The sequence below is a fragment of the Delphinapterus leucas genome, chromosome 17 (assembly GCF_059928025.1).
Source record: "Delphinapterus leucas isolate spDelLeu-1000000601 "Yukka" chromosome 17, BTC_Dleu_Yukka2, whole genome shotgun sequence".
Classification (NCBI taxonomy): Eukaryota; Metazoa; Chordata; class Mammalia; order Artiodactyla; family Monodontidae; genus Delphinapterus; species Delphinapterus leucas.
The window spans coordinates 4,725,667-4,745,169 of NC_143145.1; the positions used below are offsets into that span (position 1 = coordinate 4,725,667).

General features: G+C 45.2%; 1 protein-coding gene across 1 annotated transcript in view; it reads left to right on the forward strand.

The window, feature by feature from the left end:
• FAM135B (family with sequence similarity 135 member B) overlaps positions 1-19,503 on the forward strand; it is a 181,026-nt gene that overhangs the window by 125,038 nt on the left and 36,485 nt on the right. The window contains exons 5-6 of the mRNA XM_089899196.1: positions 12,642-12,660; positions 12,923-13,076. Coding sequence (XP_089755322.1) covers positions 12,642-12,660; positions 12,923-13,076 — 173 coding nt within the window. The remainder of the gene's footprint in view (positions 1-12,641; positions 12,661-12,922; positions 13,077-19,503) is intronic.

Sequence of the window (19,503 nt, forward strand, 5' to 3'; positions counted from 1 at the left end):
ACGTAAATTGTCCTGGTGATCATGGCAGTGAATTCATAGAGATATAAGGTTCTGTGGCTAAGATTCAGATCAGACTCCATATTTTCAGTGAATTACTAGACTAATCTTAGCTAAACTACATTGAGTCCTTACTCTTTTCCAGCCCGTCTTAAGCCTTTGCACACACTAGCGGATGCACTCTTTGCTAGCACCCTAGGAAGAAGCTATTTCTATTTCCCTCGTTTTACAGACAAGGAAACTGAGGCATACCCAAGGCCAGGTAGACTGTGAATGATGGCACTGGGATTTCATCCCAAGCCGGTGGACTCTAGAGATTGAATCTTAACCAGCGTATCTGTTCAGCTAGCATCATCCTCTTGGGACCCAAACAGTTTTTCTGTGTTGCTTATTTGAGTGAGTCACCGGCAACTTCAGGATCATCTTTGATCCCTTCTCTCTTACATCCACATCAGTGACTGATTCCTTCAAACTCTAAGTGGCTTTTGGGTTTGTAACCCCTGCCTTAGCCCTCTTCTACTGCCTAAGCAGATGCCCTTTTACCTGGAAAATGCACAGCTTCCCAATTTGTCTCTGGTCTTCTGACCCTCCTCCCTCTACTGTATCTCACCTAGGCTAATTTGAGATGATGAACCTTACATTTATCATCATGACAAGCAAGAGAGGCCTTCATACTGCCTTATTTTATAGCCCTAAATCTAAACTCGTCTTCAGCCTTATCCCCACATGTATGCTGTGCTACAACCATACTCATTTTCTTTTTTCACTTCTGCAAAAGGTTGTCCTTTACGTGAGCCTTCACATATGTGCCTGGAATTTTCATCCTCCTTTTTTTTAAATAAAAAAACCTGTGTCTTTTAAATTATAGGGTCACTTCTTACATGGCACTTTTCTTGACTGGCCCAAGAATGATACAGATACTTTGTGAGTGTGTGTGTGTGTGTGTGTGTGTGTGTGTGTGTGCTGTAGTAGCATTTGTGTATAAATTTATCACAGCACTTCCCAAGCTGCAGCAAAACCATTTATCCCTGTGTGCTGCCTCACACACTGAACTACGAGGGGCTTGAACCCAGAAATCCTGTACCAGTAATCTTTTTACATTTCCTAAGAGCATTTTGCTTAGTGCCTAGCCCAGAAACAACACCCGATCAATGATTCTTGAAGAAAAGTATACAGGATTGACGTGGGCACCGTGCTAAATATTTTATGTATGTATATTCTACTCCATTCTAAAATATGGCTGTTTGTAATAATATCAACCATAATTAGGGTCAAAACCACCCAAAACTCTTCTTGAAAGAAGTTTCTCTTGCCTCGGTGTAGAAGTATTACTAAAAGTAACATTTGTGTAAAGGAAATGACAGAGTAGTCCTCAAGGAGAGAAAAACTTGCACTTACTATGATCTCTGTTGAGAGTCAGCAAGGGTCTATCCCCAGGGCATCTGTGACATGGGTTTGGTAAGGTGAAGGCGTACAGATGCTGGAGGATGGGGTGGGAGACTGGTTTCAGGGTCAGAACAGGCTGGTATCCGGGCAGTTAAAGTCAGGACAAGGAGAAACCATGGGGAGAGGGGCCAGGCTTTGGCCTCTGGATTAGAGAAGCTTTCATAACAAACCCACGGGGCCCACATGTTGAGTTATTGTGAGCTGGGTTGAGAGCAGACTTCCGGCCACAGGTTTCCAGGGCTGATGAGAAGCTCACATCCATCAAGCCCTCCTGTTCTGTGTGGTGCCTGCTTGGTGCCCACCTCTATGTGGGTTCCAGCCCAGTGGAGCTTGTTCCTTCCTCTCTGCTCCTCCTTGAGCTCATCGAATCTTCCCTCCTTTGTACTCCTGTTTCTTTTCATCTCTTGCATCTACCCTTCTCTTGCTTATATCCACAAACAGCAGTGTGCAAGGGGGATAAACCTCCTCCGTGTTTGATCCTGAACGAGCTAAAATCCTATTCCCAAAAGGTGTTTCTGCCAGAGCAGAGAGCCAAGTCTTAACGAATCAGAGGCACCAAGTAAAACAAAGAGGAACGCATCAAATTGAAAATAACGCCCAGAATGTAACTGATCTCTCCCATTGCCCCCTCTGCCTGTCTCCTGTGACTCTCGAATGTGATCTGATTAGGAGCAAAAATGAGATGATGTTTTATTAACACTAAAATGTTATTAATAAAAATAATAGGAATAACTATAATAATGATAACAATCATCATTATTATTTTATTCATTGTATCTACTATTTATGGAGTGGCCATACGGTACACTTAATATCAACCAGGCTTTTGATTTATTATATAACTAAAGCATGTCATCAATCTTGTATTATAGATGGTATCTCATTCCAAAATTATTTTTAATAGATAGATAGATTCAGCGATTACACATGTGGAATAGAGCCCTGAAGAGGTTACAGTCTGCAAAGCCAGCATTTTAATTCAGGTTGACCCTGACAATGGAGGGCATACTTCTTTCACTCAGCATGTGATCGCTCGTGCTTTTAAAATATCGCACTTAGCGACTGTTCGGGAATTTTTAAAGGCATCCGATTACATGCATCCGATTGAGTTGATGGATAGTATTTAGTGAAGTCAGAGCCTTCTTCAAACTAGACTTTAAAAATAAAGACATTCATCAGAAAGGTGTTTGGGATTTTATGATGATCTGACAACTAAATTGCTTGTTCAGTTTGAGTTGTGTAATGTTCTCAATTAGATTAAATATTAAGCATCCAGTTTGCCAACTGCTAACAAAATTGCTGAACATTGCGCACAGTTTGGGGAAATGCTTTTAATGAAGAAGAGCTGGAAGTAAAATACTAGAAAATCAAAGTGTCAAAAGCTATAAATGTTTTATTGGAGAGATCAGGCATTTTCGAATGTGGGATGTTGCAGTATTTTCTACATCATAGTGATGTAGTGACTTCAGTCACCTTAAAAGAATCTATTGTCTGAGAGTCCTCGTTGGTAGACACAGTTTTCACATGGCCTGTTGATATCATCTGAAGGCTCTGTCTGTAATACTGAAAGTCAAAATCACCTGTATTTGGAAGACTGCAGGGAAATGGGATTCTGTTTCCCCCTTACCCCCTGTTTCTATGCCTCGATCTCTTTAGCTCAGAGAAAAGGGAGGGAGTGTCTGTATAGTGTGGTTGCAGATATGATGGCCAACAACACCACTGTACCTGCTGGGCCCTCTGACATGTCCTTTCTTTGCATGTTAGAACTCTGTCATCTCTCCTCCCATACCTGTAAAGTGGCTCACACCCCCCTCTTCTGTGTTCCTGTAATACAAATACCCATTCTTTGTCAGATGTTCGTTCTCTGCCAGATACTCTTCTAAGTACCCTGCTTCCACTTGCTGTCTTAGTTGCTCCTCATTATACCTCTTGGAGGGAATTGCCCTTATTATTCTTATTTTATCGGTGAGGTGACAATCACAAATTCAGATTGGGCTATATGTCATTATCGAAGGTACTCACCGCATTCAGGAGAGTACTAGCAAATAATGAGCAGCCAGTTAACTTCAGACCAGCATTAAAAACAACTCCAGTGTCTAACCGTGGTTCAGCAGTGTGGCAGTGTTAATGCAGTCGCTTTAGTGGCCTTTACATATAACAGCTTGATCTTGAACCCTGAGGAAAATGCAGCTACTAATGCACAGCAATATTTGATTGCAACGTGGTCATGGACACAATCCAAATTTTACTTAAAATGGGTTCAGATTATTATTGGTCTATACATTTGGATAATATTTTATAGAAAACTCTCAATTCCTGACACTTTGAGAGATCCACCACTTTGTCTCTTTGTCTATAAAATGAGGACAATAATGACACAGACTTTACAGAGTTGATTTAAAAGCTCTAGGAATACTATGACTTATTAAGCAAATACTCATTTTGGTTTCTACGATTGCTATGGGCATTCCAATAAAAGCCGGAAGTATCCTGAGCTGGTTTCTCATAGAATTAAACATTCTAATATGACAGTATTGGTGCAGCGGCCTCCCATTTGCCCTAATAATTTCTCAGAACAGCCTGTTTTCTGCAGAGGCTAAGAGAGAGCCAGCGTTCGCTCCGGGGAGGCCGGAATTAATTGTTGGTGGTGCAGGAGTGTGGGCTCTGGGATCAGACGCACCTCATTCAGGTCACACCCATGCCCGTACCCACCATCTGACATTGAGACAGTCATCCCTCACCTCACTTAGAAATGACTCTGGGTGCTCTGTGTGTCTCAGATAAGAAGATTTATAAGGAGCCACATGGGTGTTTGTATGTTTGCTATCAGAACATAGGATCTGTTTTCAATGATGCTCTGCTCTGGTCTGCTTTCCAGGTTCCCTATAGAATGAGCTATATAGAAAGCCCACCAGAAGTACGAGGGGGAAAGATAAGGACCACATTCACACAAGAGACTTCAGAACTCGAAATAGGAGAGTAATTATACATGCTGACTCTGTGCCTGTCCCAGTGGCAGCTAAAGGAATTTAATACCTTTCATAATTAAAATCACAAAAGCATAGAATTTTACATTTTTAAGAGACCATAGTGAACCCCTACGGAATCCGAAGTAGAAACATTTACAGTGGTCACCACATCCCAAGGCACTGAGACTGACAGCTCACTTATTCTGCAGATATGTCTGAGTTTATGATCTTGGAACTGGCCTCTTGGGGATGGAAGTATTAATCGCTTGACCCTTCACACGCTACGTAATTAATCCAGTGTATCTGATGGCCATTTCACCTTACTCCTGATGTTTTTCTTATCCCTATTCTTGCTGTCTTGTCTTCAGTTGAGAAGATGTTGATTCTGGGGCATTCAGAATAGTACCCTGTGGGATAACAGACCAAGGCCGTGCTGTTTTGGGATCCTGGACTTGTCTTTTAGTACTTATGGGACCACAGGCCATTTACTTAATGTCTCTGGACCATTCGACTTTTGCAAATTTACATCATGATTTCAACTTCCCTACATGTTTGGAGGGCCAGATGCAATGACTAGTGAGAAGCCAGAGTCATGGAAGAGGGCTCGACATGTGTCTTCCCATCCCCCACTGACAGGCACACTGGCACACGTGTTGTCCATTTCCTCTGTGTCTCTGGGTGCCTGGGAATTGATTTTTGATCAACATGATAAGCCCGACCCTCCATGCCCAGACCCCAGGCTGTCTGTCTAGCATCATCTCCTGCTTTTCTCGCCTGGATTCATTTACCTTAGCCGCATGCTACTGATTATATTTTTCTGCACTTTATTAATTTGTTCCTTCTCTGTCTTTGTTTATGACAGTTTCAGTGCCTTCCCTCATCCCTGCTCTACTTGCCTAGTCTTTCAAGATTCAACTGCAGCACCACCTGTTCTAGGAAAGCTTCCCTACCTACGCCTTTCCACACACTCATAGCATCCTGAGGTTTCCGCTAGTATGATGCCTACCACATTGCACTACACTTTTGCATTTGTGTCCCCATTCCTTCTAACTTGAAAATATGTTCTTCCAGGTGGGGGCAGGGTGTGTTAATGTTTGGAGCTCAAGTGTTTAGCACAATGACAGTTACACAGGAAGCACCAGGTATAGAGTAATGAGGATCATGAAGATGAACGGAATTGGACTGACCCCACTGATGAGCTGAAGACACCCAGTGGGGCTCCCAATCATAATACTTCTAATATAAATACACAGTTCTCTAAAGTCAAATGGGTCAACGGCAGCATTCACCCAGATTACATCATAAGCATCAAAGTAACTTACAAGATGGTTACGAATTATTCAGATTCAATATGTCAACTTATCTAATTACTAATGAGTTATACTTTTTAAAGTTTTAAAGTTTTTAAAGTTTTCAAGTTTTAAAGTTTTAAATATACTTTTTAAAGTTTTAAAGTTTTAAATACTTTTTAAAGTTTAAAAGTTATACTTTTAAAAGTTTTAAATACTTTTTAAAGTTTTAAATACTTTTTAAAGTTTTAAAGTTTTAAATACTTTTTAAAGTTGTAAAGTTTTAAATAAAGTTTCAAAATCTCTTAGTTAGCTAGGAATTGAACAAATTACTAAAGAAAATACCATCACTTAAGCACACCACTGGAAGGATTCACACGGAGTTCTTACTGATAATAAGACTGATGGACTATGTGTTTGTTGTACTTTATGGAAGGCAAAGAACATTTCCCCTTTATCCTCATTCTTGCCCGGAGGACAATTAAGCCACTGTCAGAAGCGTGGAAGCTGAGGAACAGCAAAAGCAGGACTTAACCCCTTGAGCCCAGGTCATCCCTGTAATTCCAAGTCCACTGAATCTTTGTGGAACTCTGTTGCTTTTTCCCACAAAGTGGAAGTAAAAAAAATACCTCACTGTCATTTTGGAGCAATTCGAGTCAGAAAGTATCTTTTTAAAAACTGCCGTTTAAAACAGGCTTATAAACAGAGAGGAAAGAAAACAATAATTAGGAATCAGGAAGGAAAACAATGAACAACAAGGGCTTTGAGGTCTGAGTTTCAGCTGCACACTTGTGCTTGTCTTCTGGACTACAGTAGAGCCGCTGAGCACGCAGGGGCATTAGATGAGCCCAGTGATTTTCAAAGTTTCTTTATTTTTTTTAACTAAGGACTTCTTTTTCAAATGAATGCTCTGCAGAACCCACCATAAAGCTGCTGTGAACAGAAAAGCTCTGATGAAGTGGGGTCCTCGCCCACGCTGCCCCTTTCTTACTGCTTAAGGTACCCCCAGGATTCCTCCGAATAGTGACTGAAATCCACTGGTCTGTTCTAACCCATCACTGGCCAACTCTTCTTGTTTGCTCCCTCTGTTCCTGAGCACCCCAGGTAGTATGACACAGGGAAGTATTAACGTTAGTGACTTCATCGTCAAAGAGATCAAATCTCCTGGGTGTGAAGGGGAACTGATAGACAATACCCTCTTCCCCTTAACTGAGTGCTGACCCAATTGGAAAATCAGACAAAATAAGACAAACTAGAATTCAAGCTAAGATGCGAGATTTGGCTTACATCTTTGATCAAGGGGGTTCCCGGACATTGAACTCTAGAATTGACTACTTACTTAATCAGATACAGCCGTGCTAGACAAATGTAGGCCTCCCTTGAAGAACACCTCATCTACCAGGCTTCCCCCAGGGCTGAAGGTGATGGAGATAAATGCCTCTGAGGGAGGACTTGCTACTAAGAGGGAAGAACCTAGTTTCTTATCCCAAACTCACCTTTTGCTCAATAAGTGGGCAGAGCGGAGCTGGGAGTATGATGCTAGTGGATATGCTCCTCCACGTTGCAAACACATCAAGAGTGGAGAAGCAGGGCTTCCCTGGTGGCGCAGTGGTTGAGGGTCCGCCTGCCGATGCAGGGGACGCGGGTTCGTGCCCCGGTCCGGGAAGATCCCACATGCCGCGGAGCGGCTGGGCCCGTGAGCCATGGCCGCTGAGCCTGCGAGTCCGGAGCCTGTGCTCCGCAACGGGAGAGGCCATAGCAGTGAGAGGCCCGCGTACCGCAAAAAAAAAAAAAAAAAAGACTAGGAATGTGTGGTTTCCAGTGTCAGACTGTGTCTGCATTGCTGACCCACCTCCAGCATGCCATGAGCCCTGCAAACAAGTTGTTTATCACTCTGGGGGTCAGTCTCCCAGTCTATAAAATGGGGATAAATAATTGTGCTTATCTCATCAGGTTGGCAGAAGAATTAAATAATTAGTACATATAAAACACTTCAACAACACCTGGTATTTGATAGAGTCAAATAATAAATGTTAGCTGTTTATTAAAGCTGTTGTATTATTATTTTCTTATTGGTTAAAAACAAAGATCATAATGAAAAACTCACTGCATCACCAGGAAGAGGAATTCAGGGGCCAAAAAAATAGTACCAGGCACACAGCAGGCATATACAATGAACAGTAGCTACTATGAATAGAATTCTAGATTTTGAGGTCTGATTGAGCTTCCATTCCTTTTTCAAAGACACATCCAGAATAGTACAAACCAATTCCATCTGTGCATATTCTCCCGTAACTGTAACACAGAAGATGACTGATATTTCTATACAAAAATGTGTTTTGCCTTTATGGGTGTGTCTGAATTAAATGAAAAGTTATCAGTGTTTACCGCATGCTTAGTAAAAATCAGGTTGTATACATATTTCATATAAAGTATAAATAAGTATATTTCTATAGGACATAAATATCTATAGCATGATTATCGTGGGGGTCTAGCAAATCCAAATTCCAAAATTGCGTGAAAGCTCCACAGTTCTTAAGCAGGGGATGTGAAGGTAATTTGGACCTTCAATCTGGGGCTGTGCTCACCAAGCCCATTTTGTCGTGATGCTGCCAAGACCTCTAGAGGATGCTACAATTCATTCATTCATTCATTCATTCATTCACTGTCCATGTGGTCATTGCATTCTGTGTCCTAGGTGTGTCAGGTTCAAAGACAAATAGCATACTGTCTAACCTCAAAGTGTGCAGGGAGGGTTAGAGAGAGAAATTTACAGAAATAATTGTGGTCTAATGAGGTATGTGCGAGGGACCCAAGAGGAGGGAGCAGTTGAAGAAGGTTCACAAAGAACAGGACATTGACCTGATTCTTGGTGGTGACTTTTAGGCAGCAAGGGGACAGGCCTTGAAAAGAAGGAAAAACAGCTAGTGGACTCTGGAGTGAAACAAGAGGCAGCCGCTGAGCCAGGAGATGTGGTCGGGGCTCAAGGCCTTGAATGCCATGCTAAGGAATATGAATTTGATCTCGTAGACATTGGGAACACAGTGGTGCTGCAGATGAAAGGGAAGACCTGGGCAGTGAGACCCAGGAGAAGGATGTGTTAATAATTAAAGTGAGCAATAGAGAAGACTCAGACAAGGGCAGAGGCAAGAGCATTTTAGAACTTTCAAGACTTCATAACTGGTTCTTGGGGTGAGAAGGAAGTCTGGAGACTAGAGGAACTCGCTGGCTTTCTTGGATGTCGGGCAAGGTGGGTCCGTTAACCAAGACCAGAAGGAAGAGAAGGACCAGGTAAGGGGGGCAGTAATAAGCTCCTTTCAAGGTGCGTGTGTGACAACAGGCAAGCTATCCAATCAGCAGTTTGGAATAGAGCTCTAGAGCCCAGGGCAGTAATTAGATGTAGAGATGCAGACTCATTCGAGAGGCATGTATGCAAAGGTCTGATGTGATGGCAAGGTACCTCTGTTAGGTAATAAATGAATGAGAAAGCAAAACTTCTAACATTTAACAAGTACTTAATATAAACCAGGCACTATACTAAAACACCTTAACTTTATTATTATCCCCACTTTTCATGTTAGGAAACTGACATCTCAGGTGTTGAGGACCAACCGAGTCACGGTGATAGTCCGCAAGCGAGGAATAGACCCTATTTGACTCCAGACTCTGTGTTCTAACCAAGCTTTATCCCTGCACAGCTCCCAGAAGACTTCCATTCAGTTAAAATCCATTTGCAGGTTTCTATGTGGATGACCACTGAGGTTTGAGCTACATAATCCATAGACCCATTTCCAGAGGCCATCAGCGGGTGGGTCCTAATTGAAAAAGATTTTCCGTTTAGCGCACCCTGACATTACACTGAGGCATCACGTAAGTCTGTGTTTTACCTGAGTGGTGGTGTTTAATCCTTCACGGCGACCCTAACAGCCGGGTTACTATCATCCCCTTTTTACAGGTGTTGCACAGACGATGCCGTGGGGTGGGCCCTGGTCAGGAGCCTTCCGTTGTGAGTTTACACACAGCCTGTGTTCTGCTTACCCTGCATGAATCTGTCGTATTATTTAGGGTTTCCTTTCCAGACTGTTGAAAAGGAGGGATGCTAAAGCGTTCTTTCTTTGTGCTGGGGAGATTGGGCAGGGCTTTTCAATCCACTTCATGCAGTTCTAATGGGGGGGCATTGGCTGCTCAATGCTGGCTCTGGAGGCCTGGAGGGCCGGCTAATGGGATTTTCTGTGGCAAATCATTCACTTTCTAAAAGTCGTGCTGTTGAGTGTTTATGGAAAATGGCACTGGTTTTGTTTATGATAATCTCCAGCCATATGTTTTTAGGATTTCTCTTTGGATTAACACTTAGACTTCATATTATGTCAATAATCATATCAAATCAGCCTTATGACGATTCTCCAACATTTTCTTTATGTCTCTCTCGAAAAATCCATATGCTATTGGTGTCTAGTCTTAAAAGTGAAACTTAATAACATACTTTGTAGATCCCTTGCCCTCTTCCATGGGTCTTGGAGCACTGTCAAAAGGAGGCGTTGGTGATAAGAAAATGCAGTTGGGAGCAGGTAGCAGGACCAGAAATTGGAGGGTTCAGGGGTGTTTGAGGTAAACAGGCTGTGGACTCAGAGCTGCGAGATCTGATGCCTTTGTTAATCCTCTGTCTGCTTTCAGTTCTGCTTAGCCACAGGTAATGGAGTCACTGCAGGACTTGTATTAATGCCTATGTCAAAGTGAGCAGACCTAGCGGAGCTGCTGTCCTCTGCCAGCCATGCTTTTCAAAGGCACACATGGCAGATGACAGAGGCCTGCCTTCACTGAGCACGTGAACTTGAGAATCCTTTCTGCTGCGGCCAAAGCACAGTGACTCGTACAGCTCGCTAGATTCTCTGAGCCACAGTCTTCAATCTATGAAATGGGAATTGGAGTTGCTATCACTTCTTTGGTCACTTCAAGGCATAAGCGATAAAAATGAGTAGCCAAGAAATACCCAGAGCATTTTTCAACGTGAGTGTCTCTCTGTGCTTTTAGGACATATACGTATATAAGCGCACATATATACACATAGGTGCGTATGCATATAAAAGCTTTGTAGAAGGATGTACAAGAAAATTATTGGACTCTAGGGAATAGGAAACTTTATATTGTGTTTCCTTTGGTAATACTGAGATTTTTACCATATCTGTATTCTATTTTGAACACATATTAGAATATCTGCCTTATAAGGTGATAAGCATCCACTGAGATACAGTATGATGGGAATATCTAGATGTTTCATGAATAGTGGATTCTTTCTTGCTCTATAGACCTGGGGAGTCCAACACACACACCCTGCTATGCACAAGCTTTGCTGGTCTTCCTACAACTGTACTGACTTCTGATCTTAATAGGAAAGATGAGAAATGGGAATATGCAAGTTACCCTGAGTGCCTGGCAACCACAGATGTCCTGACCGAATTTTCTGCTTATGAAACGGAAAAGTCTTTTTATGACAAGGCTTGTTGAATGTCTCTGTTATGTTCAAATCAGAAGGGACCTCATAACGTAAAGCCAGGTTTAATTTGAGGCACTGGGGAGTGAAGGATGCTGTTGAGACTTTCTCCGGGGAGTTCTGTGGTGCCCAGTTTCTACCTTCAGGCCTGAATCACTCCTTCCTCATTCTACCAAGGGTGATGGTGGCCAACTGCATATGGCCAAGTCCCTCTCTGGAAATTGCCCTGTCTGGGAGAGCTGCCGACCAAGGTCACACCTCTTCCCCGAGGTAACCCATGCCCAGTGACAGTCAGTGCATGGGTACAAAGACCTGGCCCCTGTCTCAAGGCCAGGCAGCTGCAGGTCCAGAGCTCCCCCTGGGATCGACTGAGGTCCCTGTGCCTGCATGACAGCGCACTGTACCTCCTCCCTCTGCCCCACCCTACTCTCCCATGGCCGTTGCTCCCAAGAGCACACGCCATGACCTTCCTGCAGGCCAATCTGTGTCTTGCAGTCTTTCTCCCAGGGAACGAATCTAAGACCGTCTCAGAGTGAGGTGACGGCAGACCTGAGACTTCCATCCAGTTTTCCTAATTTGTACCACCTTGCATGCCATGACCCAACTATCATGATGCAGTGATGAGAGGGAATATAATTATACCCACCATTGTCTGCCTTCATGGCACCACTGGGGGTACAGATGGAGTTCAGGTGGCTCCTGACCCTTATCAGACCTGTCCTGCCCCCATGGGACCAACTCAACCCTCTTAGATGGCAGCAAAGAAAAAAGGAAACAAAGGAAGCAAGAGGCTGCCACATCGACAACTATGCAAGTCAACTCACAGAAACCAAGAGGATGCAACTCCACCAACACTGCACCTGGCGCTTCTCCCAGCAGGACAGGCTAGGAAGCCCTGGATGGATCATGAACAGACATTTGCTTGCCCTCCTCTTATCCACGTGAGCAATAGATTCCTACATCCATGGAATTCTCCAGCTTACTACTCAGTGCCTCCCTTTTTCTGCCCAAACCCATCCTGGTGAGATTTCCTTCTTCTGTTCTTAAAACAAATCCTTCCTGAAATTCACCCCAAGCCATCCTTCTCTAGTGGGGTTGCAGGGAAGTCAGAACTGTCCTGGTCCTTCTTTTTCATCATGTCTGGGCCTCCAAGTAAACTGTAGACTTAAGCATCTTTTCCTCATCAGACAAATGACACGTGTGGAATTCTACTGCTGTAATGCGTCCTACAGCTACCAACACAGTAGAATGTACAGAGCACTCTCACACTGCGTGGGCACATCCACAGTCTCTTACACTTTCAATACTGCTTCCCATTGTACAGCAAAGCACTTTTCTCCTTCTCAGCACCGTGTGCTATTCATCCATCAGTACAAAGGTCTTTCTAAATGCCTCATCTCCCTGTGAAAAGGAGCCCACCTCAGTCTGTCCCATGGCTTCTTCTTACAGTGGCAAGAGAAGGAGGCTTGTAAGTGGGTGACATTCAGTTGCCCCAAACCTGCGAGGTCTGTGTCCGCATCATCACCATCGTCTAATATTATTATTACTATTATTATTTTAATTTGAACACAGTAAGATAGAGGCTTGGCCAGTTTCAGTGGTCTCCCCCTGCAGAGGGAGAGGGAAGACATTCCAACTCTTCTGTTGGCATCTTGAAGCGCTTCCCAGTTTTGCTCAGGACCTGGCCGCGTGGGATAGCCGTCAGCTTGCGTTTCTGTTTTCCCCTGCAGGGGAGCTTCTACGTGCCCTCTGACAACTGCATGCAGCATGCTTACAAGTGGCACCGGGACGTGTGCTTCCTGCTCTTACACGCCTACCGGGGACTCCGTGCCTACTTCCTGACCATCATGAGGGACATCCCTGAGCTGCCACGCATGGAGCTGGGTAAGGGGCTGGGCACAGGGGAAAACTCACCCCAGCAGCCGACCGAACTTCCTCTTTTGGACTGGGGCTCGAGAAAACTCAGCATGCTTTTGTAAATGTCACAGTAGCAAGCACCGTTTCAGATTTTTTTTTTTGTATTCGACATCACTCTGGCCGGAGGAAATCTTGGACGTGCCAATGCAGGGAGAAAGGACGCAAGCACCCCGAGTCGCATTCATTTACTCATTCATTCATCCACAAAGCATTTATTAAGCACCTACTACCCACCTGGTGCTATGGGTACATAATGTGGAGTTGCTGTCTAAGGGAAAATGCCTGTTTACAGCCTTTTTCTTAATTAGGCTGTAGTTACTGTATTGCAACTTACAAGAGTATAAAACAGTCCTACATTCATATATGTAGGTATTTCTACATATATATATATGTCATCCGGATGACATTAGCAAGCTCTCAGTAGTCACCATATTTGGTTTTGGTTTTCTGGGGATGAATCGCTTCTTGTCCATCATCAGACATCATGGTCGTTGGGCCTCATCCCTCTTGATTGACAGATGGTGGAAGTGAAGCTCAGAGAGGTGAAATGACTGCTCAGGGTCACAGTGTGTGGCACAACAAGGCAGGAGCACAGAGATTCTTCAGTGATGCCCGGGGCAGAGTCTTTATATCGGGTCACACTCATTTACAGCAGGTGGTGGGTTGTGGTTTTGCTCAAAGTCCTCTAATGAGGCCCTTTGCCCCTAGAACAGAAGCCAGGTCCTTAGCCTGGTATTCAAGGGTAATAACAATCCTGCCGGGAAGGAACCTCAACTTCCCTCCCTGCACCCTGAGACCTTCCTTGTGGAGATAATCATGCTCTGGCAGTATTGATGGCCTTGTGCATTATCCGTTATTACACTGAACACACCACACAGCAGTCATTTATTTGCATGTTTCTCTTCCCCGCTAGACTGGGGGTCTTGGAGGGCAGAAGACCCCCAGATCCCTCACACACAGTGCTTGGCGCACAGGCTGAAGGAGTAGGGGCAATGTTGTTGTTGTTGCATGGATTTCTGGTACCGTCTTACCATCTGGCTTTGTCAGCTCTAATGCCCTCTTTGAAGCACGTGATCTTGGAGTTGAAATTTTTCAGGTCAGATGCACTCACAGGAGACCCACACAGTTCAGAGCCAGTTTCGCTCAGGGGTAGAATGAAAATAGTGTCTTAGCGGTTGGCTTCTTGCTTTGACTTTTTTTTTTTTTTTTTAACCCAAAGGAACTGAATTTATTTGTTCATTCACTCACTCACCATATTTTTGTTGAATGTTTACGGTGTACCAGGCACTGTGCCAGACCCCAAGCGCACAGCCATGATCAGTGATAAAAGTGCATTATGCCTCGTGGGGCTCACAGAGCTGAGGACAGCTGCTGGACGGGCAGCATGCGCTCATCCGTGAGCGTCGGCCACATGCAAGGTCTGACCACAGCCTCATGGAACTAGGGGAAAGTTCAAACACAGGCAAAGCTGAGACCGGGAAACCACAAGTGGCCAGAGTCCACCCCGTTCAAGCTATAAGACGGCGAGGTTGCGGGCTTCTCTGTAGCCGGTGTGGAAGACTGGGACGAGTTGGTGGCGCTGAGCAGTGGTCTTAGCTCTGCTACCCCACTTCCCTAGACTTCTGAACATCCACCTGTATGAAGGACATACAGATCTAGGTCCTAGATGTGTCACACAGACGTGTGTGTACGTGTGCGTGCCTGCACGTGCTACATACCCGCAAAAGCACAACAGAATGTGGAATCGCTTTGGACCACACAAAGTGAACGTGGGGCTCTCCTGTTTCTCAGAAATGCATCCATGGAACAATGTTGACCTTTATCTAGCATCAACACATGGCTCCAAATCACCCTCTTTATAAACAGGACCCTTTAGACAGAATAGAGAAGGAAAGTCCACAGAAGCTGTATTTTTTTCTGTGACGTCAATGCCGACTTGAAATCTGTGCTCCGTTCATTCCGTTAACAAATTCTGCATTTCAGTGTGTGTCCATTTAATTGTGTGGGTTTTTTTTTTCTTTCCTAGAGTCACTTGCTGTTGAAGAAACACTCTCTCAGCTGTGCTCAGAGCTACAGGTAATTAGGAAACTGACTCCTTAGTTCTGAATGGCAGTAGTTATGTGGGGCAAACATAGTTGCTTGCTTGGTGTAGAAATCAGAGATGAAAAGACACGACTGGTTACCTCACGTTAGATCTTAAACTGAAGAAATACTCTTCCATCCACTGCTCTAAATCATTGTGTCTCTTAGACACCTGTCGCGTGCCTGGCCATGTGCTAGATATTTTGAAAAACACCAAACAGGTTAACGGGTCTTGGTTTCCCTGACATTCACACTTTTTATTTGTCTATTAACCATGCATCTAACAAACGTTTATTGACTACGGGCTATGTGCTTCTCACGGAGGGTGACAGAAACCTTGCACCTGTGCTCAGGTGGCTCACACGTGGCAGGAGGCCAGCTCCCATTAACATGATGATTTTGAAAACAGTGCTTTGCATTTGCCAAAAGTTCATCAATCACGTATTAAGAGTATGTGCTTAGTGAGTACTTGGCAAATGCATGCTGTTCTGTTATTTACAATCTCTGGAACACTTTCACATCCCATTGCGTTGGATGGTCTGGGTGAGCACTGCTATCCTCATGTAACGAGAGTCAGATGAGATGGAAAGGAGTGTGTAGCTCAGGGTCGGTGACACAGCTAATCCATGCTCAGAGCAGGACTCATGAGACTGTCTCATTGCAAACTGACGTTTCTATCTTTTAAAACCACTGTTTCTCATCCCTGGCCTCTCAGTAGAAACACATTTGGACTTTAGACGCACCCTGGCCTGGGTCCCATCTAAACTGGTTGAAACAGAGTAGATGGGAGTAGAGCTCAGGGATTTGCATTTTCATTACAAGTTCCCCAGATGAATCAAAACCACAATGAGATAGCATCTCACACCTGTTAAATAGCTCTCATCAAAAAGACAAGGGGTAAGTGCTGGCGAGGGTGTGGAGAAAAGGGAACCCTCGTGTACTGTTGGTGGGAATGAAAATCCGTGCAGCCACTGTGGAAAACAGTACGGAGGCTCCTCAAAAAACTAAAAAATAGAACTACCATACGATCCAGCAATCCCAGTTCTGGGTATTTATTTGAAGGAAATGAAATCGCTATCTTGAAGAGGCATCTGCACCCCCATGTCCATTGTAGCATTATATACAATAGCCAAGACATGGAAGAAACCTGAGTGTCCACCCAAAGGCGTAAAGAAAATGCAGTGTGTCTGTACGCAGTGGTATAGTATACAGCCATCAAAAAGAAGGGAATCTTGCCATTTGTGACAACATGGATGAACCTTGAGGGCATGACGCTAAGTGAAATAAGTCATTCAGAGAAAGACAAATACTGTATTATCTCACATATATTTGGAATCTAAAAACAAAAAAAAGCTCATAGAAACAGAGACCATATTGGTGATTGCCAGGGGCGATGGGGGGAGGTGAGGGAAATGGGGGGAGGTGGTCAAAAGGTATAAGCCTCCAGTTATAAGCAAGTTCTGGGGATACAGCATGGTGATTATAGTTAACAGTACTGTATTATATATTTTAAATTTACCAAGAGAGTAGATCCTAAAAGTTCTCATCACAAGGAAAAGAAAATTGTAACTATGTGAGGTGATAGGTGTATTAAGTGACCGTATTGTGGCCGTCATGTCGCAGCATGTACATGTATCATTATGCTGTACCCCTGAAACGCACAAATGCACCAGGGGTCCCCCCACTGCAGCCTGCGAGTGCAGGGGGAGACATGGATATGTCCCCATGCGTTTGGCCACAAGCAGACACAGAGGAGCATCATGGTCCCTGAACCACTAAGGGATGGACCGGGGGCCTGAACCCAAGGCCATCTGCGAGCCACCGCAATATTGATGCATCTGGTCCCTGCAGTGGTTCAGGCCACAGCTCAGGCTACCAATGAGTTCTTAGATATATTTCATGAAAACCCAGTGGGTTGCCTGCTTCCTTTGGTACCGGCCCCCAAACTGCAGGGAAAAGGCCCCTGGTTTTGAGTGACCGTGTTGCCTCAGGCTTTATTTGGTACAAAGCAACCAAATTAGCTGACTGCTGCAGGGATGCAGCTGGGTGACACGGAGGGAAAGGGGGAGTCTGGGAGGAGCACAGCCTGGTCTGCGGTTTTTTAAAAGGCTGGCCTGGTGCTGGGAGTGAAAGAAACAAAGCTTCCTCCCTGCCCCCCGCCTCCCCAAAAGGCACATTCACAGCCCACAGAACTTTTAGAGGCAGGACATCGCCACCTAGTGGTCAACCAAGCGCATGGTCACAAAAGCATCCATCTCAAGGACGGATTGGACAGTGGAAACTGTTTCAGGTGATTTAAGACAATTTGAAAACATAGAGCTCTACACTCATGGAGTAGTTCATCTGCACCTTTACTCTGTGTGAATCTTATACACATTTCTTAAGCACCTACGGTGTGCCAGCTACTCTGCTATTTGTTGGGAATACAACAGAGATGGCAGAGAGCTCCCCAGGACTAACAGCCTGGGGTGAAACAGATTTGTTCACACAGGAGGCGGGAGCTCTCAATAGCATCAGTGCTGGACCAGGAAGTGTAAGACGAGGGGCCTGTGTGAGCACCGGAGGCTCTAGGTGGCATTAGGAGTGAGGCGGGGAGGGAACAACCATGCAAAGCCAGGGCGAGACTCGGCCTGACGGAAGCACCGTGGAGGCTCGGGGCCCAGGACGGCTGCAGAGGGAGCCTTTGAAGCCAGTTTTGGGGGTCTGGGCTGGAAAGGTGATTGGAGCCCATGATCAGGATTCCCGCTGTGCAGCCTGATTAGAAAAGGGATGGCGTGTGCTCTCCGTAACAGGTGAAAAGGTTCTAAGGAAACTCAGCCACGTGCTTTGGTACAGCAAACAGGTTCAAATCATGTTGAGTGTCTACCAGACAGCAATGGAAAAATCCTGGTGTCTGAGTCCTACCCTCAGAGGTGGGCCCGAACGCTTTACGGTCTCCCAGTGATTCAGTGTGCAGCCAGGAGTAAGGCCCATGGTGAGAGAACGCGGTAGCTCAGGGTGTATAAAGCAGGCTTTTCTCCACCTGACACCTGCTTACCTTGAAGACACAACGCAGGCATCACCTCCTCCGGGAAGCCTTCCATGACCCTTTCACAGCACTCAGGACCTATCGCTTTCATAGTACTTTGTAGGTCTAACTATCGAAATAAATAGCTGTAACTGGACCATGTGCCCCTTCCAGGACTGGACATATTTATCTTTGGCTTCCCAGAGCTCAGCATACTCCAAGCTCAGACCTCAGTAAACAGAGCAAGGGGCGGAGGTGGTGAGTAAATGAGCAAAGGAGCGTGGCTAGACCCAGATGAAAAGCACGGCGGGGGGGGCGGGGGCTGTATATTTTTCAGGAGCTTCACCTGAAATGGCACTGGGTCCAGACTGCCTCCTTGTCAGCGTGAAGGGCTTCTCGTTTTCTTGCCAGAGAGACCCTTCCACACCCATCATCTCTACCTGAACAGGCCCAGGCCTCTGTGAGAGCAGGAAAGTCCTCTTGTGGCTTAATTAGAAGCTTCCTCAATCTTATCTGGAACCATTGCTGTCATCAACTCGGGGAAGAAAATAATGCTCCCAAAGACACATTTAATGAATGGCTTTTCCTTTCCTCTCTGGGGGCTGAGCTCAGAATTCACGCTGTGTTTGCCAGAATTGCTGGAGTGGACAGTGGGGAGAGCCGTGGGTATCAGGGCGAGAAGGCCAGTAAAGGAAGTCCAGTTCCTAAGGCACGGGTGCCTCTCACTGATGCCAAGTCACCAGCTGACTCAATAAAGAGTTACCCAGTTTCCATCATCCATCAGCCACGGTATAGGTACCGAGAATACTGAGAAGGCTAAAGCTTGGGTTGCAGGCAAAGGAGGGTACCAAAGCACCATATGGCAAGTGGTACCATGAGAGTAGTCTGTGCAAGGTCAAGTAGACCGCAAGGAGAAGGGAGGCTAGGCTTACACGTGGCACACGGTAGAAGTTCTGAAAGAACCATCAGGAACAAGAGTGACTGCACGGGCTTCTGAAACAGTTACCTGGTGGAGAACAGACAAGTCCGAAGTGGTGAAGAGAGGGAGAAAGGAGATTGGAAGAGGCAGCAGGCATTCCAAGGAGAACGTGCAGCCCGATCAAGGCCCTGGTGCTTGGAAAGAGCTGTGTGTTCAGGTTGGTGTGGCCGGAGCCATGGGCAGCGCTGCGCCAGAGGGAAGGCCGGGAACGTTGTCGGGGCAGAAAGGTGTCCGGTGCTGGTGCAGGAGCTTGGCGTCTATTAGTGAGGGTAACGTGTTGGAGAATGTAAAGATAAGCCACTGATAGACCATCTAAAAGCCTTACT